This window comes from Engraulis encrasicolus, chromosome 12 (genome assembly GCF_034702125.1).
Source record: "Engraulis encrasicolus isolate BLACKSEA-1 chromosome 12, IST_EnEncr_1.0, whole genome shotgun sequence".
In the NCBI taxonomy this organism is placed as follows: Eukaryota; Metazoa; Chordata; class Actinopteri; order Clupeiformes; family Engraulidae; genus Engraulis; species Engraulis encrasicolus.
The window spans coordinates 41,407,562-41,430,074 of NC_085868.1; the positions used below are offsets into that span (position 1 = coordinate 41,407,562).

Here is a 22,513-nt window from a genome sequence, read left to right on the forward strand (position 1 = left end):
ACAGCATGAAGCGAATGGTTGGTGGACACACATTGCTCAACCTACAGATGGCGCTGTGGTACCATCTGAATCCATTGTGATTTCTGTTTTATTTCCTCACCAAATGTGAATAAATTCTAGAGGTGACCCAGAGCTGATTACTTCCACCTGACAGCCTTTGCTGTAAGCAGAACAGTTTTTATGTCACACGCGATAAATGTATCCAAATTACTTCTGATTCCCAACATCCATCAGTGTATATTATATTAGGCCTCAGGAAAAGCTGTAGACCTACCCTGGAAAACCAGCGCCAACTGCTGGACATCCAATCCATTTAGGCTGGTTTATCAGGCTACTGTAGACCAGTAATTTTTAAAGTGGGTAATGGGGACCCCTGGAAGGCCGCAAGGGGTGCTGGGGGGCCACAGGAAGTTGGAAAGAAAAGTATAGCAAAACAAAATAACTAATAATTGAATAAATTGAACAGCTAATGTACACCAAAATAAGCAAAAACTGCTACACCATATTCCTAATTAAGAAGAGCATTATAATAATCGATGGCATCCCTGAACATACTATTCATCATCACTTTATATTTTATTATATTTCATTTATATTTTATTTTATATATTGCAGTGGGGCCCTGACTACCAGATGTAGACTATGGTTGTGAAAGAGGCTGCATTGCACAGGAAAAATAGCTTGACAGCGACCCATGTAAGGGGGGCCTTGGCTGGGATCAACCGTTATACGTGGAGCTGTGTTATTGTTTGGGAACCCCTGTTGTAGACAATATTTTTTTCATTTTCGTACCAGAAAGTTTGTTGGGATGGGAAGCAGCGATATGAGAAAGTTATGACAAGGACAACATTGTCTAGCAGGAAAGATGAGCCCATACTTGTAAAGATATGAAATCTGGAGCACTTTCCCACTAACCAGGAACAATACAAGGTCTGGCATCTGGCATCTTCTTCAAAGCCATGCCTCTGCCAGTGTTATTGAAATAACCTTGCCAAACCACTTTGGCAGCCATGAAATTATAGCTTTTCCCAGCCCTGGCAGGTTTGAGGAAAGGAGGGAACAGCTTACACATTGGGTCTTTGTGTACAGAGAATGAAAGAAGCATATGAGGGCACTCTCGGTTAAGGCCATCAGATTTTTTTTAAACAAAGCACATAGATTTTGACAATTTTTGACACAAAAATACAACCAAAAAGATTCAATATTTTTTTTTTTATTTCAGCTCAGCAAGATTGACAAAATACTATGAGCATTTACAGTAAAACTATGGATAGTTGCTGCCACAGTATTTAACATTTTCATTTTCTTCCCCCCACTTTATGACTACAAAGAGTAAAAGTGTGCAAATCATTTGATAATAAAACCTTTATATCAAAGGACATTTGCTTAAAACAACCAGTGGTGTAGTCTATGTAGAATGCAGGTATACGGAGTATACCCACTTCTAAATTTTAGGGATTTCAGTATACCCACTTAAAATTGATTGATCCATTGTTTAGAATAGCATAAATATATACAGTATACCCGCTTCAAAAAAATCTCGAATATACAGTATACCCACTTCAAAAAAGCAGACTACACCACTGACAACAACATATAGAAAACAACACATGCAAGGAGATAATATTATTATTTTAGAGGCAATATTTACAAGAGGCAAAAGCAGCGTATAGCAAATCTCATGATTAAAAAAAAAAAAATGACAAAGGCCTTTCACACTACAAAAGTGCTTAAACAGAGATAACCACTAACAGACTATCTACAGTTTTGGACTTTTTTGCCATTTGCTCCACAATTCCTTGCAACTCCATGCACATTCATAAAAAGCGTACCAAACCACAATTCATGGTAAAAGATTCACTGACCTGCCCAACAGTCACAGAACCAATAGTTAAAAGTACTTAAATAATAATAACAACAACAATACAGAAACATTATCCAAAAATAATATTTTAGCTGTGATCCAGGACCATGCACAAACACAACGCAAGAGTCACAATGTTCTATGTACAGTACAAGTAGGTGTGCTACAGTAGCAGAAGGCTTATGTTATCCGTGGTTAAGAATTAAGGAATGTTTTTTTGGAGGATTTTCTTGGGCCCATACTCCATACTGAACCGCATGTATGGTAGAAGGATTAGCAGCACTTGAGAAATGTGAAGAGTGAAGTAGTGCACTACACTAATAAGGTCACTTGATTTACTAAACCATTTCCATCACTATTGTATGCTGTGTAGATAAACAGTAGGTTCCATTTGAGTCCTTGCCAATATATTATTTATTTATCATCATAACCTAACCCTGTCTATCCGTTTCACTGTTCTCTGCTATTCATTTTACACCCCTCCTCTTTTCTTGTGCGTTTCAGCGTCACATTTCTTTTTTCTCTCCTCCTTCTACACTGTACATCTGTCCATTCTTCCTCCTCCTTGTGCTCCGAGGGCCTTTAACCCAAGACGCCCCCATAGGTCCAATGCAAACATCACATCCCAGATCCAGAAATGACCTGCCGTGTTCCAGCTAACTGACAAAACCGGCTGATTGTAATTACAGTAGGCACACTCGTTAGCCAGACAGGTGAGCTTGTTAGTGACATCTTGTTAACGGGAAAACCTTATTACCCTGCCCATTTCAAGGTTTATCATGCCAGTACAGGATTTGCTGTCTGCTGGTTCCTGGGCCAGGGAGCCAATACTCATGAACGGCCATCCGGGTACTTTGCTCTTAAATTTGCGTTACGCCCCTTTATGGGTGAAAACAAACCGAATGTCTCATTGACTTACATGCTACATCGGCTAACCTAAATGAACAGATTCCATGCTTCAGCCACGGCTGTTTGGCTATATTATTTGAACAGCCGGCAACACAACACGTTTTCGGCATGTTGCACGTGAACAACGCTTGTCTACAGGTCCGTATCTTTCGTTTATTGAACCCCAACATTACCAATTGACTTGTATGGGTTGTTTTCCCCCATAAATGGGCGTAACGCACATGGAAAACGTCACGCCGTTCATGAGTATAGGTGTCTCTGACCTTCTGGAAGTGGGCTGCTGGAACCCCTGGCTGTTGGTTATTCACGCTACAATCAGCTTCATCTAATAGTTGTTGGATCAGACATGTGGCGAGGTTTTCTTGGACCGTTGACTCTGCCCTTCAGTAGGTGGGCTGGTAGAACCCCTTGCCGTTGAGCATGTGACTTTTGTGACACTACAATCAGCTGGTTTGGCTAGCGGTGGCTGGATCAAACATTGTGGCAAGGATTTTATATCAGGCTGGGGAGCGATCAGCGCCTCTGGCCTTCAGTAGGTGGGCTGGTAGAAGACCTGTCTGTTGAGCACGCGGCGCTTGAGCTCGGCCCAGAGCAGGCTGCGCTCACGCTGGGAGCCCTTCATGAAGCCGCGGTTCTCCTGGGCGCGGCGAGACAGGTACGGAATGACCTCGTTCACCGGCCCGTAGGGCACATACTTGTACACTGGGAATCCGGCCTGACCTGTAACAAAAAAAAGAAAAGGGAATGCTTCACTGGGTCCTGTATCCAGTTAGTAAAAAAGGGCGCTCATCAAAAAGAACTTGGGCGTCCAAACTTCCATGAAAAGATAAAAAACACTATTTGAGGCACAGACAATGGGTCGAAACGCGTAGGCATGTAGCCAGTATTTTTAACTTTAGTAAGGAGTGCCTAAAATAGTGTTTTTTATCTTTCCGGCCTGACCTGTATTCACATCAAGGAGTAGGGGGAGAGGGAGAGGGAGTTGGGGGTGGGGGTGAGGCAAACACACACCAGCATGGTTAGACAGTCAGGCATTTTGTTTTGACAAGGTTACCTGGCTAGCACTGCACATGTGATGTTGCACAGAACACTGCAACATATGGTGCAAAAGTTCACACAAGTTGCGTCAATTAAAGTCAGTGACTGACTGGTCGTTCAATTCATGATATCTTTCCTTGATATCTATATTTTTTAAAGAAGCACACCTGCATCATCTCTTCATTGTTTCAGTTAATCCAAATGAAACAAATACCAAGCAAGTAGCTATACATTTCTGTATCCTGTACAATTTCTTGAATTCTTGATTGAATGAAGAAGCAGGAGTGAACTGAGGAGAATGGACATCAGTTAATGGCCTAGCTTTAAGGTATTCCGTGAATTTATTCCGTAGGCTTTAATGTTGTTCGTTGATATTTAATCTCCAGGCTTTCAGTCAGCAGAATTTCCTCAGACCCAGGTAAAGGTATTCTTAAATACTGTTGTTTATCAGGTATGATTCCCCGTTTTCCCTGTAAAACCTTCACAACTCAGTAACTGTGCAGGTGTACAAGCCCTGATCATGTCCCCTTACTGACCGGCCCATCCCAGACCCATCCAGCCCAGCACGGCCTGGAACACTCACCCAGGGGGAAGCTGATCTGGTCACACATGCCCAGCAGTTGGCCAAAGTACACCTTGTGCTCCTCAGGCGTCAGGCCCATCTCGTTCATCCTGGTGGGGGGAGAGAGAGAGAGAGAGAGAGAGAGAGAGAGAGAGAGAGAGAGAGAGAGAGAGAAAGAGAGAGAGAGAGAGAGAGAGAGAGAGAGAAAGAAAGAAAGAAAGAAAGAAAGAAAGAAAGAAAGAAAGAAAGAAAGAAAGAAAGAAAGAAAGAAAGAAAGAAAGAAAGAAAGAGAGAGAGAGAGAGAGAGAGAGAGAGAGAGAAAGAGAGAGAGGTGGATCAGAGATTACAGTTACACAATACAGTTACACAGCTGTGCGCAGGATACATGTGGTGACCCACAGGAGACCAGGGCACACCGTGGGAGGGGAAAAAAACAGTTTCACAGAACTTACATGAACCCTTTTTTTTTCCACTCGCTCTTCTTCAGAACTTTCATAAGTTGAGGTATGTGGGTGGTGTTTTTTTGTGTGGCAACATTACATAACGAGAAGGTGCTTACTTTTCCAGAGTAAACTTCACGGTGTCCTCGTTGTGTGACGCAACCATGACGTTGGCGTTCCGGTTGTGTTCGATCTCCTCCAGAACGTACTCCAGACACCTGTTTTTTTGGAGGCACAGAGGTTCATTTAGTCCAGTGGTTATGGATGGATGCTTCAGCAACACTTGAGTTACAGAGTTACAGTGACAGAATACAGTGGCCTGTTATTGCAGACTTGGAACATGACCAACGGTCAATATTGCGGCCCAGGCTGACGAAACAGGGTCAGAGAATTTACGTCAAATAATTGCCACACATTTGTTGCTGCCAAACTACGAAATCAGCTGATCCTACGATGTGTACAACTGTTCAGCCACGTAGATCACCTAATCAGTGAAATCGCCTAATCCGCGTTTTGTGCTTCAGCACGACATTGTCATTTTCCAAAGCATACAGACATGCCACAGTCTTAAAAAAAAGATCTACTGTTGACTACTGAAAATAGCTAGATGCTGGCATCAGAAGAAAAATGTCATGGCACTTGTGAAACACTGCAGACCATCGGCACTATGCCTCTAATCCCAGCTTTAAAACTTCACTGGCAGTGTACATTACTACTACTGTTGCCCACTCTTGGCCTCGGACCTACTTGCACGGCGGCTGACAGCTTTGGCCAGGCTCGGGACAAAGTAGGGGTGGGCGATATGGCAAAAATGTTGTATCACGATTTTTTAACATGAAATCACGATTTCGATATTTTATCACGATCTTCCATCCAAAAAATAAAAACAACAAAAAATAACTTTCATATACTTGCAATTTGTAATTTGCAGTCAATAAAATGTTAACACACTGATGATACTCTCATAAAGTGTACAATTGGAATACAATAATGTAAAGAATAAAGTGAAGACAACAACACAAGTGAGAAAACGTCACTGTGATACTGATAATAAACATCCTCACTGCAAGACGATCTATACGATTTCTCCACTTTGGCAGATTCGAGACGATATTTTACTCAATATCGCGATTCACGATATAATATCGTCATATCGCCCACCCCTACGACAAAGTCATTTAAAACATACAATGTCATGAGCCCCAATTCTGGGTCCCTCCCACTCTGCTTGGGCATGGGACAAGTGGCCCCTTTGTCACCCTGTCCGGTCAGCATCCCTGCTTACTTGTGGTACATCCTGTTGGTGGCTTCGTAGTCTGGGTTGATGGGGTCCTCGTAGCCGATTTCTGCAGCTCTGGATCTCTCCTGGTACATGTATGCTCCGCGCACCAGCTTGGCACCAAAGTACCAGCCCTCACGGCGAGACAGCTCCACGTCCACAGTCACATTGTCATAGGCCTCCTGTTGGCACGGAAGGAAAGAGGGCAGGCTGTTGATGATTTGGTTGAAATTTCTAGTTTTATTTTGCTACCAATTTAAATACATTTGTTTAAAATGTTCTTATGGTTGAACATAAAGAAACTACTTATCTCGCATGGACTGTGTATTCTATTTTATTGAAGGGAAATTTTCTGAGTTCACTTAAGAGGAAATATGCTTCGATTCTATGCTTATTCTGTCTTTTATGCGTATTGAACCACGTCTCTGTAAAATACCTTATACAAACAAACTTGACTTGTTTGTCTCAGTCAGCCAGCGATTCAGCCACTGTAATTTTCCCTCTGCACTGATGAGGAAACTGTATAAACGGAGCTTATCACAAGACTTCTTTTGTTTTTAACCAGCAAAGTCACCTTCTAATTGTGCCTTATCGCGTGTTATCACATGCTATTTGCAGTTGCTGAATGGCACCCACTTCCTCTATGTGCCATAAAGTTAGAGTCCTTTAAAAGACTGGCGGTGGGTCTGGCGTGCCTCTTTTGTAATATTCAACTGACTGATAAGCAAAGCTTTCCCAGTGGGTTTAAGGAAGGCAGTCATTCATTCACAATGGAAACTTTCAATTCGAGCTACACATTAAATGGGTTATACGATGGGGATTCTGGCTGTAATTGAGTCAATGACCTCTAAATCTTAATAGTAAAAACAAGAATGATCATTTTCATAGGGTTCCTTTTATTTCAATTTTATTCTCTGGTCATCTCTGTTGTGTCATGAGTATGAAATATTGCCTCTTAAGAATTGAATTGTAGTCATGTGCGTGTATATAGTGTCATATTCCCATGACTTTTTTATGTTTAGGGGATTTTAAAGCGATGGTTCGGAGTAGAATCACCCTAATGCCATTTGAACCGTGACACCCATCCACCTTTACACCCGAAGTGTTTTCTGCCGCAGGCTTACATCAACAGAGTTGCCGTGTTATTCGATGTTTATTCCGGTTAGCTTGACTCAAGCGCATATGGATACTGGGCACCGTCTCCAAACTTTCCCCACAAAAATAACATGTCATGACACCAAACTTCTGCAGTAGCACAAATATGGTCTGTACTCACGAAACGAAGCATTTGGAAGTTTGGAAATAGTCCAGGAGTTTATTATCATCAACACAAGCCGAATAGCTTCTCTGCTGCTAAAGCTGCGCCAACGTTACTTCCGTCATCTAAGACAAGCATGTAAGAGTCCTCAACGAAGCTCATAATATGCACAATGAAAAGTGAATTCAGCATCAGTATTGATAACGAAAATCCTTGTCTAATTGATAGTAGGTAAGATTTGAAATATCTTTTAAGTATTGCCTTGAAAATATAACCCTTAATCACAATTCAGTGAAAACTTTTTTAACACTCTCGTCTGGAAGTTTGTTGAAGACTTTTACGGGCTTGTCTCATATGACGGAAGTAACGTTGGCACAGCTTTAGCAGCAGAGAAGCTATTCAGCTTGTGTTGATAATACTAAACTCCTGGACTATTTCCAAACTTCCAAATGCTTCGTTTCGTGAGTACAGACCATATTTGTGCTACTGCAGAAGTTTGGTGTAATGACATGTTATTTTTGTGGGGAAAGTTTGGAGACGGTGCCCAGTATCCATATGCGCTTGAGTCAAGCTAACCGGAATAAACATCGAATAACACGGCAACTCTGTTGATGTAAGTCTGCGGCAGAAAACACTTCGGGTGTAAAGGTGGATGGGTGTCACGGTTCAAATGGCATTAGGGTGATTCTACTCCGAACCATCGCTTTAAGAGAAGCGTTCAGTCATAATAAACTTCTGAAAAATAGTATCCAAGGACCTACAATTTACAAGTGAATCTGAACTGAACTTACAGACCATGAGACGGAAAACATTTTTTATCTACCAAGATTAGCTTAGATCAGAGATCAAAATAATTCTGTAAGATGTGTAATTAAAGCGATGGTTCGGAGTAGAATCACCCTAATGCCATTTGAACCGTGACACCCATCCACCTTTACACCAGAAGTGTTTTATGCCGCAGGCTTACATTAACAGAGTTGCCGTGTTATTCGATGTTTATTCCGGATAGCTTGAATCAAGCGCATATGGATCCTGGGCACCGTCTCCAAACTTTCCCCACAAAAATAACATGTCATGACACCAAACTTCTACAGTATAACAAATGTGGTTTGTACTCACAAAAAGATGAATTTGAAACTTTGTACATAGTCCAGGAGTTTATTAGTAACAACACACGAGACGATTAGCTTTTCTGCTGCTAAACATCCGTCGACGTCACTTCCTCCAGCTGGGACTGTCCACTTATTGTAAGGTTTGTGTTTTAGTCCACAGCCAGGATATATGCACGAGTGTGGCATCGTCTTCTATTTATTAAACGTGGTAAAATTTAAATCCGAAGTGGTTAATTTCTAGTTGTAGCGCAAGCTGTCTTTTTGAGTTTTCCGCCTTACGGACTCACGTGTATTTGTTTCCATCAACAAAGTCCCAGCTGGAGGAAGTGACGTCGACGGATGTTTAGCAGCAGAAAAGCTAATCGTCTCGTGTGTTGTTACTAATAAACTCCTGGACTATGTACAAAGTTTCAAATTCATCTTTTTGTGAGTACAAACCACATTTGTTATACTGTAGAAGTTTGGTGTCATGACATGTTTTTTTTTGTGGGGAAAGTTTGGAGACGGTGCCCAGGATCCATATGCGCTTGAGTCAAGCTATCCGGAATAAACATCGAATAACAGGGCAACTCTGTTGATGTAAGCCTGCGGCAGAAAACACTTCGGGTGTAAAGGTGGATGGGTGTCACGGTTCAAATGGCATTAGGGTGATTCTACTCCGAACCATCGCTTTAACATCAGAGAGGCATTTTTTTTCCTTTCAAGTACCAAAACAGGATTCCAATAACATAAAAAATTACTACCGGTATTTTAACCATCAAAAAAATAAATTCCCTTAGGTACCTTTTAGGTAGCATTGGTAGGTCTTTTAGATAACTGCTGTGCGAACCATGTTTCTCCAGATAGCAAAATAGATTTCAACAAAATGGATTTACACTACGTAAACTCACCATCAAAAGTTCCTAGTGGTAAGTGTTGAAGATGACAGGCATCTCACGTTTGCTGTGTGAACCATTTTCCTCTAGATAACACAATTGGTTCACTATACCTTCATCTAAGTCACTATACCTTCATCTACCTTCATCAAAGCCCAAACCGTTCCTACCTTCAGGTAGCACTGGTAGGTGTTGAAGATGACCGGCATCTCACGGTTGAACTTCCTCTGCATCTCCAATGTGAGGCGGCTGATGGCGGGCTGGAAGTAGGTCTGCTCCGCGTCCACCATGAGCCGCACGCCATGCTCCAGTGCATGCTGGGAAAACAACAGGCGAACCAGGAAGAGAAATGAGCAATGAGAAATGCACACACGTGCCTGCTGTTCCAACATGACCTTGACTGAAGAACTAACAGCAGATGAATGGATCACTGACAGAAACTGTGTAGGTTGCAAGACTAAATACTGCTAAAATGCTACTCAAAAATATTCCAGGTAGTCACAGCATAATGCTTTAAGTCCCTCTTTTTTCGGAATGCCTTAGTCTCGTGATCAGTAGCACAAGGACACAAGGATACAGAGTTTTATTTGTCGTGTGAACTTAAAAGTGTTATATTTTCCAAAACCTCTTTCGTCACAATCTCAGGGGGTGTTGTCCAGCAAGCAATCTTGTTTTAAATGTCAGTTTTGGATACCTAATGCTATCCTGACAAAGTATTTGCAACAGAACACCAATACGAGTCACGACACGAGTAAGACATCTGAAGGTGCTGCCCCTTTATACACGTCTCAAGTCAGTTGCTTTTTATGGTTTGTCCTCATTTGTAAGAGTAAACAAGCTCTAAATCTCCAACACGTCACCAGACCATTTGAACATACCAGTGGCTTTTGAAACACAATTTCGAAAAGATGTTTATGGCGGCTTGTGGTCTGCATTTTCAGCCGTAATTATATTGTCAGTCTTAACCAAATAACTGGTTATTGCTGCTAGACACACACTTGAAATTGTTCAACAAGTCGTCCCCCCCCCCCCAACCAAAAAAATCCTCCTGACCTAGATTTTGAGTCATTCTTTTGCCACATTGTTCTCAACCTGACCAGTGTAAAATGGCCTGAGGTGTGCACGCACACGCGAGAGATAAAGATAGAAATGTATATAGAGAGAGAGACAGAGAGAGATAGAGAGAGAGAGAGGTTGAATAGCAAACACTGGAATAGAAAAACAGAAAAGAGAGAGAGAGAGAGAGAGAGAGAGAGAGAGAGAGAGAGAGAGAGAGAGAGAGAGAGAAAGACGACGCCACCTTTTCAGCTCACAAGACAGACTGTTCCAGGAGACACTTCCATTGGCCTCAACAACAGCACATCACTGTTCTGTGTTGCTACGCAGCAGCTGCAGGAGCTGGCTAAAATGCTTGCTGTGGAGATAAAAGCCTAAAAAGCTCACTGGTTCATGCTCAAATGTGTCGCCTATGACATCCGGAGTAAATGGCCATCACATTGCGGTTGATTCGGCAGCTTTCTGCATGGAAAAAATATCCACTGTTGATTTTTTTTCTCCAGCCCAATATTTGTTTGATCGATATGGACAAAATGTAGGTGCAGTGAGTTGAAGAATGGAACATTTTTTATATTCAGCATTTGTAATTGCTTGGAATGTAATACAACTCAGTACAGCACAGATCTGTGCGTAATCCAGAATCAAAAAAATACTGGATGATATTCCATTTTGAGGACAGTTCAGTTGCAGGTGGTGGGTATTGTATGTGTAGAAATGAGAAACCTACGCTTATATACTTAGACTTATTCATTTACCCATTACAGACTTGCAGGAGTAGAGTACTCCAGCTGGTTTACCCGTAACAGACTTGCAGGAGTAGAGTACTCCGGCTGGTTTACCAGGACAGACTAGCAGGGCTAGAAAGTAGGGATGGGATATCGGTATTGGCATATCGGTATCGGGTTCAGATATCAACATAATTCAGAGACCGGAATCGGATCGGAATTTTCCTGAAATTTCCGATACTGACTTTGAGCCAGGTGTAATGTTAATTTCAAATCATTGCAGTTGCGTATTTGTTTTCAGGATGGGATTGTTACTTTTTACTTTGTACTTTTTACTTGGTTTCCTGTTCTTCTGACTTCATTTTCTGACCATTTAGCCTACTTGGGCCTTCCTCAAGTTGACACATATGCATATACTGTATGTGGTTTTATTATTCGATCGGAGTAGTATCGGTATCGGCAGATATCCAAATCGGGATCGGATCGGAAGTGAAAAATGTATATCGGTGCATCCCTACTAGAGAGCTATGGGTGGTTTACCTTGGCCAGACTAGCAGGGCTAGAGAGCTATGGGTGGTTTACCTTGGCCAGACTAGCAGGGCTAGTAGAGAGCTATGGGTGGTTTACCTTGGCCAGAACATCCATCCTCTGCAGCATCCTCTTCATCTGCTTCTCCTCTTCCTCAGTGAACTTGTCCAGGAGAGGCTCCAGATGACCAGACTGGAAATGTTACAAAACAACATTGATGTTTGCAGCACATGCATTGTGTTACATTATAGTTGTGTTGCATGACAATTGTGTTACATTGTAAGTAAATAAGTGGTACGTAATGTTAGTCATTATGGCTGTACTGCATGCCTTATATTCAGAGCATGGCATCAATGCTTTGGTATATCTGTTATATGTGCACTTTTCCGATTTTATTATCAAGCTGAAATGTTTTATATGCTATATACTTATTATATTGTTGTCTATATAACTGTAGACCACTCTGTGCCAGATAAGTAAATAGTACTTTCACTTTTGCTGTGCAAGCACGCAAAGCATGTCATCATAGTAGGCCTGTGGAACACACCTCAACATTTGGAACAACGAGCAGATTTGAGATCTTGGTCCTGTCGTTGATTAGACTGTTCCAGTCAAGAAGGTCAATAGTCCTTTTGAGAGAAAAAGAGGCAACGGTATGTTTACAACACATTTTACTGGTGCATTTCTATGGACATGTAAGGCAGTATTTCCCAACCTTTTTTGTCTTGTGTACCCCCAAGCCTTTTTCGCTGTGCCATGAGTACCCCCTAAGTCAAGTTCTATATCGCTTTCTCCATCCCAATGTAACTAAGCTCCATATATTTGTTAAAATTTCATTTTTCCAAGTACCCCCTGCAGTGTGCTCGCGTACCCCTAGTGGTACACGTACCCCTGGTTGGGAAACACTGATGTAAGGGATAATGGCAGACGAGGTGACTGGTTCAATGAAGTTAATGGTGAGGTGGAGGCTTAGAACTCCAGCAACGTGCACAGCACGTTAGGGTAGGGTGTTTTTTTATATTTCTATAATTTTATAATTTTTTATAATATTTCTTTATATTCTATAAAATTGTAGGAACCATTCCAACTGCACCAGAATAGAGTGACCAAGTTAGAAGCTTCTCTGTCAGACGTGTCTAACTTGGACATGCACAGAAACTTTGTTTGGAATACAGGTGTGATTATTTAAATTTTGGTAGATCATGCACATGATTCCCACAACGGTATCCCTTAGGTACCGCTGGTATTCCAAAAGCAGATTCTGCTCGCGTCCAAGTTAGACGCTTGACCGGTTGAACAAAATTAATGGTCACCCCATCAGCCAATCAGAAAAGAGAATTCCGTTGTGAAGGGAGATAACCACTAATATAGCATATTCACTCATATAAAGGATTAAAGCACTTAAACATTTTAACTCAATACCCAAAATGACCAAGAAATTCTAGGGTTCTTAATTACACCAATTCTGATCAGATATCAGATGTATTACCCAGATGATCCGAGCTTTTCTCCAGTAAGCCAAGATTCAATGTCAGACTTGCTTCCAACGCCCAGCTGAGTCAGACTGTCCTGTAGGGACAAGTAAACAGAAGAATGTGAAATGTCACTTAACAGCAAAAATCTATATAATATGAGACAATATGATGCAATGGTATGTAATAATCAATGAATTCATTTTCTTTTTCAGAAATTGTGTACAAAGGTAGTGTTTGAGTTCATCTCCTTTTAAATCTTCAAAGGAGACAGTAGTACAAAGTACACGACCACTACACTGTATCGGACACAATGCTCACAATTCCCAATATTTGCCAAGACGTCACAACACAATAACCTTGCTGTAGAGACGTCACCCACACCATGCCCCTCTCTAGCTTGCTTACATAATATTGAGCCCCCCCTCTCTCTCAACCCTAAGGCAGGGTCACTGCAGGCACTCTGCGCATTGGTGGGGTATGTGAGGAATCTGTTGAAAGAAACGCTCTAAGTAGCGGCGGTGGTGGTGAGACATACCTGCAGTTGCTCCAGCTCAAGTTTCTGCTCCAGAGCGTCCATGCCTGCTTTGCCTTGTTGGGCTGCGAGGAAGTTGAAGAACTGACGCCATTTTACCAGCACCTCAGAGAACTGGAGCTGATGGAGCCAAAACACAAACCAACACACACCAAATCATGGTCAAAACTCAAGTTGGAAAGATGTTTAACCTCTTAATCTGTTCAGATATTCAACTCTTAATCTCTAATAATATCGATGTTACCAGAATGGCAATGATCACCAAACTGTAATGTATTACTAAAGGTAATGCCATATTAGTGTAGTACTAATGGTAGTTAGGTCTTTTCAATGACTATTACTGCGCAACACTAGCAAAAGAACAGTGCACTTTATGAGGCTACAAACAGAAAGCTGCTGAAAGGTCTGAGGAATTGAGAGCTAAATAAATGCAGTCGCCTATGTTGCTTCTAGAATTAAGTTTATAGCTGTTATGGAACTTCACCTTAGTAGAGACATCAGTTTTCTCAGTATACCGTGTTATGTAGTGTATATTGTTTTGTATGTGCTGTACATAAAGGGCTGATGAGAGCCCTGACTGCATCCTGTGTTTGAATAACATAAGCCCTGCTATGCTATTATAATCTTCATCAGCAATGGCTTCCATAGGTTCTCAACGGACCAGAAATCCATTCATCCACCTGAATAGCAAACAAAAGAAGTGGCACACCCACCAGGAACTGTGGACGGCCAAGGGCAGTCATCTTGATGGCAGAGAACCCATCCACCGCGGCACCACCTACAAAACACAGAGAGGGAGTTACTACCTGAAGACCTCTTCTTACAATGAATAGCATTACCATGTAGACAGTCCAGACATGCGTGGGTCTACATCAAGGAAGTTCTTAAGACATTCATAGCATGTTAACAATTTCCAATCAACATCAAAGCCATTCCAATGCAAATGCAATCCACCACCTTACATTGACTTTTCTATTGTGTGTTGACCCAGGAAGAGGGACAATCAATATCAGTGTTTTTTAAATTTGGATTTCAGGTTCAACATCTTCAAGGACAAGTTCCCAAGCAGGCTTTTATCTGTCTCACCTGAGGACCACTAGTGTTTGTTTAGTTCTCTGTTGAAGTTTTCTTCTTACATTTCTTCTTACACTGCACTCGCGTCTAAAACTGAATAGGTTCAAGGTTTATGCTGACAATAAAAAGAATTCTGTTCTTTTTTTTAACACATATTCTACAAAGTATTAAGGCCTAAGAAAGGCACCCACCTGATGGAGCCTAAAACATGAAGCAGCTAAATGTGTTGTTGATTAAAATAAGATGATAAACTTGAAATATTATCAGTGTGTGCAGTGATTTTGTTTTTAGCATTTCTAATGTCTTTATACTCAATCGCCAGCAGGAAGCCGTGCAAACAATGAAGGATGTTCTAGCTTGCCTACTTGAATCTCTGTCAATTGTGTGTCATCTCTGTGATCTTGCATGTGCCTCAACTGTTTGTACCATTTATTATGCTTGTATGGGTAGGACTCCCTGGAAGATCTCCCGGATAGAGGAGATGCCATTGCTCAATGTCTCCCCTCTGGATAAATAGATCGAATAAAAACCCACCTGAGGCCCTGATGCACTTCAGGAAGGTTTCCATGTGCTGGTCACACTTGGCTTCATCGGCGTAGAAGTATGTACGAGCGCTGATCACACCCCCACGACGGTCGCCAAACTGACGGTGAGCCTTGTACTTTTTCTCCCTGTGGTCTTTGCCTGAAGAAAATGACATGTAACAAGGTTACAGACAGCCTGAAAGCAACGACAAGGACTAATCCAGATTACCTAATTTAATACGTCATATCAAAGCATGGAGCCAATTCGACGATGTTTTATTTAACTTTTCCCAACTGCACATGGGAAAATAGAGTAATGACTGATCTATAATGCTTCTCATGTTATTAATAACTGATTCATATTTCACACGTTTCCTCCTACTTTAGGCTCAAACTGGGTTGCTAAATATGAATTAATATAACTGGGTTGCTAAAATAATAATTCCTATAGTGTGTTATACATTGCCCATATATCTTAGGATATGTATAATTGTACTTAAGTGTATATCTTAGTTCTGCACATGTAAGTATATGAATTATAGAACTCTTCAAGAGCATTATTCAAAGAGACAACACCCATTTTAATGAACACATGACAAGACGTATAGCATTTAAAGTCAGATGGAAAACCATGTTAACAAAGAGAAAATAATCTGAACTGTTAACAGGAAAACAGAGAAGAAAAGAGAGGGGGATGTTGAGGATAGACAGCATGGCACAAAAAAACCCAACCAGATCTAACCAGATCTAACCAGACCCACACCAGACCCCAACAACCCCCATTCACTGCCCAGCCCCCACCACACGACCTCGGTAACCCTCACCATAACACTAGAACCTGGATGCGTCTATCTCAACCCCCCCTTACATGGCTGCCCATGTAGGCTATAGTAGGATCTCATGACTAGGCAAAGATCCAGCCAACACCCTTAAACATTTGGACTGGTCGTTCATCGCTAAAACAAGTAGGTTGCCTAGACAACATTTGTACCCTTCACCGAACAAATACACGGCAAAAAGATTGATGAAAATTACAATACACTGATCGTCCTGGATCACAGAGTGTTCGGTGGCTGTTGCTACAGAAAGGAACGATTAAAACAGAACATGTTGAACATATACTGTATATGTGCACCCAGAAAACTTCTATAGTGTGAGCTACATTTGAAATGTATTATAGTGGTAATGAAGACAGGGCTTAATAAATAGCGAGACACATACCTGGACTCTCTTTCTCTGCTGCTGACACACATGCACTGAAAGGGAAAACAGCAAGACAAGTATTTAATGTACTGAATACAAATGCAATAAATATTTCACACATGTAAATTTTACACATTTTACACATGTCTGTGTAATAAATCCTACATTGCAGTGAAATAGAACCATGTATTTTACTTCATGGTAAATGACAATGGCAGAATAGAATTAAGGGAAAACAAGAAATCCAGTAAATTAACAATCATTAAAAAAATTACAATATAAACCACAAAAAAAACAAGGGCACTTATCACTTTAATTTATTAACGCCATGACAGTGAGAAGAACTAATGGGACAAGAAATATTGGAGCACATCGTTTGGCCAGGCTCTGTCCCCATGAGCTCCCCTCCCGCCAACACGTCTCCCTGCGTCACCCGAGACGGTTTGGCAAGCAAGTACACATTCACTTGGCCACACAGCACAGGCCATCCAGTCTGGTCCCAGCCAGCCTCAGAATGAGGCCATGGCAGCCCCTTCTCCGACGCACGTGGAGTCCTGCACATGTTACTTTAGGTAAAGTGCTGGGAGTTCCATAGAGCACGGTTGTGTCAATATTCTCATGAAGTGTGGACTATGATGACAGTTATATGTAGGCGTCTTGCCTGGAAGCATTCTGGAGCGTTTTTTACACTTTAGATAAGACGTTACAGAAGTGCAATACAGATTTCAGGGTGGATAGCTATAGGTCTAGTTATGAGGTAAAAGTATAGGTATGATTCTTTTTTAAAAATAGGATACAGTCCAAGATAACAGACTAGTTAAAGTATTAATGAGTTACCAGTGACTAGAGATTAAGGGTACTCATTGATCTTAACCTCATTAAAAAAAACGGTGCATGTCTATTTTTGATATGTGCAGGAAGACTATACTTGGCATTGATACACCTTCAGTATGCAGATGCATGCGAATGCCAACTAGCTAATGGAACAGGTCGCGTAATTCTAGCGCACAGATACATGAGCATGGATGGACGAAGAGGTTCACGTCAACCACGTCAGACAGCACAGCAGGAACAAGGCACAGTTCGTTCTCCCAGCCAGTGGTACCCCCTCTGACCTTCTAGACAAAATTAATACTCTTCGAAAGCGAGAGATAGCTTGTATGATGATAAGACGTGCCACCGTACAATATGAAGGAGACATTTTTTGAAAAGTATTAATTAACATATTCTTTAGAGATCATCTTTGGAAACACACTGATAATGGGCTAGACCCAAAACGTTTGCTTCCCACTTTTTGTTTTGGCTTCTCATTATGTTCAGCTTTTAATACAGTTTCACTGAACAGCATTAAAGCTCCTGTTTGCGACTCCTTTTTCTTCACACTGCATTTTTCGTTGGGAATTACGCACCGAGCAAAATTTCTCAAGTAAGACAAAGGCGCCGACGCCATCTCTATCTTCATCAGAGCTGTTGTAACATGTAATTACCATTCATAACAGTGCATCCTACAAAAAAATATTTATGGTCATTTTAACCTTTTATTGACCACTGCACTTTATGTCTGTCCTGTGGTATCTGTTGTTGCTGTCTATATGTGCTTATGACTTGCTGCACACCTAATCGCCCCTTCTGGGGACAATAAAGTTGAAAAGTTGAAGTTGAAGTTGAAGTTTTTAACCCTGGCACCCAGGGGCCACACTCTTATGTCATTTCCCTTGAGTTGGCATCTTCTCCAACCTTTGGTTTGGTTTCTTACACAACCATTTTGAGATTCAATTACCCCGGGTTGTCGTGCAAAGGGTCTCCATAACTCATGCCATATGTTTGAGAATGGCACGCCAGTTCTCGACTTGAGAGGGGCCCCACTGCAATTGCACGCGGATACCCCCATGTCACAAGCCACTGTGATGTTCCTAAAGTTAAAATCACATGGCTGAAAGGTCATTCCTACAAATAAATCCTCAAAACATTAACAGTAAGATATACAGTACCTAATGACATTCACAATACTGTATTTAGGAACAGACAGGTAAGTTCAGTAGACAAAAATGGCCAATCTTATCAAGATCCAGATAACATGTCTTCAATATTTACTTAACTACCAGATAAGAGTTCTTTTTACGGCTTTGTATTACCCTCAAAGACTTAATAACTTCCACCAGCTGCTCAGTTACGTACGTGGCCAAAGGCAAGCTGCGAAATATTAGGGAATCAGTACAGACCAAAATCTAACCATTGCCATACCATTAATAAAGTAAAACATTTACCGACATTTGTATCTACAATTTAACCATTCCCATCATCAATAAACAAAATGTTATCCATCACTGTTTGCATGTTAAGCCGGGGAAGATAAGGTTGTGAAAAAACGAAAAAGAGAACAAATGACTGATCAATTAGGCCTTCAAGAGGCCAGGATTCAAAATGCAATAACACATCTTCTTGAGACACCTCAGAGTGTACTGTCAACAACACTGTTAATGCTCCCAGTGATTTATTTGCACAACGTTTCGGACCTTCGTCCTTTCTCAAGTGCATTTCTCAAGTCATTTGTGACGAAGGTCCGAAACGTCGTGCAAATAAATCACTGGGAGCATTAACAGTGTTGCGGACTTCTATCATTTATTTCAGTTACTCTATTTTGTCCAGCACCTGTACCACTGATGTGCGCGCATTCTCCACCTTCCTGCACTGTCAACAAACACCACAGCACATCACATACAAGGCCAGAGTCACTGAGGTCAGAACACAGCAAGTTATTTCAGCCTGAATGCCTATGGAGAGGGCAATTCAATACCTAAACACACACAGCAACTTCGCCCCTTTTCCCAAAACATATTACGCAACACTGAATACATAAATGCGTGCTGGGTGTGTTACCCAACAGCTTTCCCTCTCTTTTTTTCCTCGCGCTGCCTCACACGCGTGCCCATGTTGTGGGGGGAGGGGGTTGGGCTGAGACCTGGGGCATTTCCCCGTTCTCACCAATCAGAACAAGAGAGGCCTTGTCCAAACTGCCCAATCAGCGGCAAGCAGGGGCAGGGACTAAAAATACACCGTGGTCGGTCATGTGCTAAGCATGCCAAGGGATCTAATGAGTGTTTTGGATGGAGGGACCGGTGACCACTGCCAGACTGCTGCTTGACAGGGGACAAACTATTTGTTAGCGTTGAAGCGGAAGGACCGCGCAATAGACCTTTTATAGTGTTAAAGCTGTATTAAACCGAAAGCACTTAGAAACTGTTTTGAAATTAGTCGACATGAGTGTGTCAGTTGAACGGATGCCAAACCAGTTAGTCATCACAACTATGAATTTACCGTAAATGAACAACAAGCTAGGTTTTGATGTTGACAGCTCTGAGTTGTGATCCCTAGAAGCTTCAGGCATAACACAACTGTATCTGTAACAGGTGTTCCAGACACATGACATGAAGAACCCTCGAGGCAAGATCACGTCCCCAGATATGGGACGGCATCTCAAATACAGTAGAGTACATAGTGTGTTGAGCATGTTCAGTATGTTTACGATGCTCAACATCAGACGCAAAGTAACCTGAAACCATATCTGTCGTCAAAAGGCGATGGTCAGTCATACAGGTCAGGGGTTTCCAAACTTCACCATGGCAAGGCACCGCATATACCGGTAGATTCCAGCTAAGCTTACATGGGTTGTGCCACACTGCTTTTTTTCTTTACATCCCCTCTCACAACCTAGGTCTGCTAGTCAGTGCCCCACTGGGATATATAAAATAATAACTTAACGATAATAGTAGTTCAAATGTTCAGAGATGCAAAATATTATTATATATTTTGGTGTATATCAGTTATTTCATTTATTGGAATATGTCGTGTTTTTTTGCTATGTTTCTCCTGCCAACCTGCTGCGCCCCCTATAGCACCACCTTGCGGGGCCCCCAGGCGTCCTCAGCCCCCACTTTGAAAACCACTGGTATAGGTTATCCTTTTACTCGAAGTCGTCAGACAGGTTACATAAGAGTAGGTCTTTTTTTGCCTTTGAGGTAAACAACGGTATTTAAATTCGCAGGGTGCGGCCTTTTTCATCTGCATTTAAGAATGAAGAAAGCAAGTTAAATTGGACACCTTATGCATACGTAGTGTATTGTGATTTACTTTTTGGTCCTTTTATAATCTGCTGTAATTCATGCCTTGACATTCGGTTCCTTTTCGTGGCAGGTGTGTGTGTACTGTATGTGTGTGTACACTGTGCATGGGTCTCGATCACGTGGAGCAGCTGAGCTACCGTACATACTGTCTGGCAAGTAACCACTGGCCAGAACTCCAGAGGGTGGGGCACAAATATAACTTGAGTAACTACTCTGTGAAGTATTTTCATTCAGCAATGCCACCCACTGGTCGTTTTATTCTCTCAGCGAATGCCTTTCAAGTATGCTTCTACAGTATTCAAAAAGATGCCTACTGAATACTGTGTACTTGTGGACATGTTGAGTGGAATGAGAGTGGAACTGGACAATCAGTGTTGAATGTAGAAATTTAAAGGCATAGGCCTAGTTCAGATGAAAACTACATAAAACACAAGGTCTGAGTTTCCATGGCAGAACTTTCATCCAGCAGGAATCTTTGACTGTGTGTAATAATGTAAACACAGCAAGACAGCACTAAATGCAGCCATATGTTCATTCATATGGCGCCAACTTACTCCATTTCCTTCTTCTCTGCTTCCTCCTGGGTGAGGTCCTCCTCCACGCTGTAGTCTAGCACTGAGCCCACGCCAAAAGCTTGATTCTTGCCAATCAGTGGCTTGATGGCGTTGTGGTCTTCTCCCGCAACAAACTGGCCGTAGAAGGTCATCTTCATAGCCTTCTCGAACAGTTTCTGACCCAGAATCTTCTTGCTGAAGTCCATGAGCTACAGGGAAAATCATAGAGTCAGTCATATAGGTAGCCTAGGCTTCTCTGCTTTCTCAACAATTACACCCACATTATCTACTTTGCAAAAACTGAATGAAAATTGGACATTTGGGAGCTGGTGCAAATTATGAGGGCAAATTATTGTATTTCCAAACAACAAACATGATGGAACTTGACACGGAAATGCCATTTTAGGACTGGCTTTGTGATGCGCAGTCAGTTACCTGATCACCAGAATAACTCCGTATGCATGCTGAATGGGCAACAATATTCCATGCAGCTGACATTGCATTTGTAAAGATAATACAGCATAATCATAATGTATATTTCATAACTTACCTCCTTATTTTTGTCAACCAGGAAGTCAATTGTGCACAGCTTAAACACCAACAAACTTCTCATAAGTTCAAGTGTGTTTTTGCTTTTGTAGGCTTCTTCTGTGTTTTCAAAGTCAATGGATATGTTTCTCTTGTGGTCATCAGCAATTTTAGTCTGGCTGATGAGGTCGGCATCGACCTCAACTAAAGGAACTGTTCCCACCGATTCATCCGCCTTCAAGTCTCGTTGGGTTGATGCTACTGTCGATCGGAGCCTGTCTTGAGTAAACCTCATTCGCATGAACTTATCGGTACTGGCCCTGGCGAGAGCCGGTGCGATCTTTCCGTAAGACATGGTTACTTGTGAAAATGTGAATATCCTCTCTGACACAACTTGGTCAACGGCGTTTCTTATAAGTAGCTCAACCAAGTGAAGGCGGGGTACTGGAGTAAATGTATGGTCATCATCGGGACTCCACGCACGTTGTAAAATAGAATGCAAATGTATTCATCAGCCTGAGCATGGATTGGCTGTCCTTGGATGACGAAGGGTTTGCGTCCCTCTCTGTACTGCCTCTGACTTACCACATGTACTTGCAACATGATCTCCAAAAATTCCGTGCTCCTGGACACGGATGTTAAGGACACAAAATCTGTGTCCAGGAGCACGGATTTTGCCAAAATTCCGTGCTCCTGGACACGGAATTGTTTTCCGTGCTCCTGGACACAGAATTGTTTGAAGTGCTTTCTATAGGCTATTTCCACAGTCTTGTGTTCTCTCAGGATTTTTCTAATTTCAAATATTTTGTCTCAAAAAAAACATTTCTTACTGACAGGTTAGGGTTAGGGATTG

The 22,513-nt window shown here is 41.8% G+C and overlaps 1 protein-coding gene across 1 annotated transcript; it reads right to left on the reverse strand.

The window, feature by feature from the left end:
• Positions 1 to 1,197: 1,197 nt before the first annotated feature.
• Positions 1,198 to 22,115, reverse strand: LOC134459808 (proline dehydrogenase 1, mitochondrial-like). Its single transcript, XM_063212241.1, has 14 exons — positions 21,683 to 22,115; positions 21,133 to 21,341; positions 16,473 to 16,507; positions 15,262 to 15,411; positions 14,367 to 14,431; positions 13,657 to 13,773; positions 13,136 to 13,215; positions 12,194 to 12,275; positions 11,746 to 11,838; positions 9,508 to 9,654; positions 6,099 to 6,274; positions 4,933 to 5,031; positions 4,395 to 4,483; positions 1,198 to 3,493 (listed from the first exon to the last, which is right to left on the reverse strand). Exons 1-14 carry the CDS (start codon positions 22,013 to 22,015, stop codon positions 3,303 to 3,305), a joined length of 1,866 nt encoding a protein of 621 aa, XP_063068311.1. The 5' UTR covers positions 22,016 to 22,115; the 3' UTR covers positions 1,198 to 3,302.
• Between the last annotated feature and the right edge of the window lie 398 nt (positions 22,116 to 22,513).

Coding starts and splice junctions, on each gene's coding strand:
- LOC134459808 (XM_063212241.1), bottom strand. CDS start 22,015: ATGTCTTACGGAAAGATCGCACCGGCTCTCGCCAGGGCCAGTACCGAT. Junction 21,342..21,682: donor TGGTTGACAAAAATAAGGAG/GTAAGTTATGAA, acceptor TTTTCCCTGTAG/CTCATGGACTTCAGCAAGAA. Junction 15,412..16,472: donor AGCAGAGAAAGAGAGTCCAG/GTATGTGTCTCG, acceptor CATTTTCTTCAG/GCAAAGACCACAGGGAGAAA.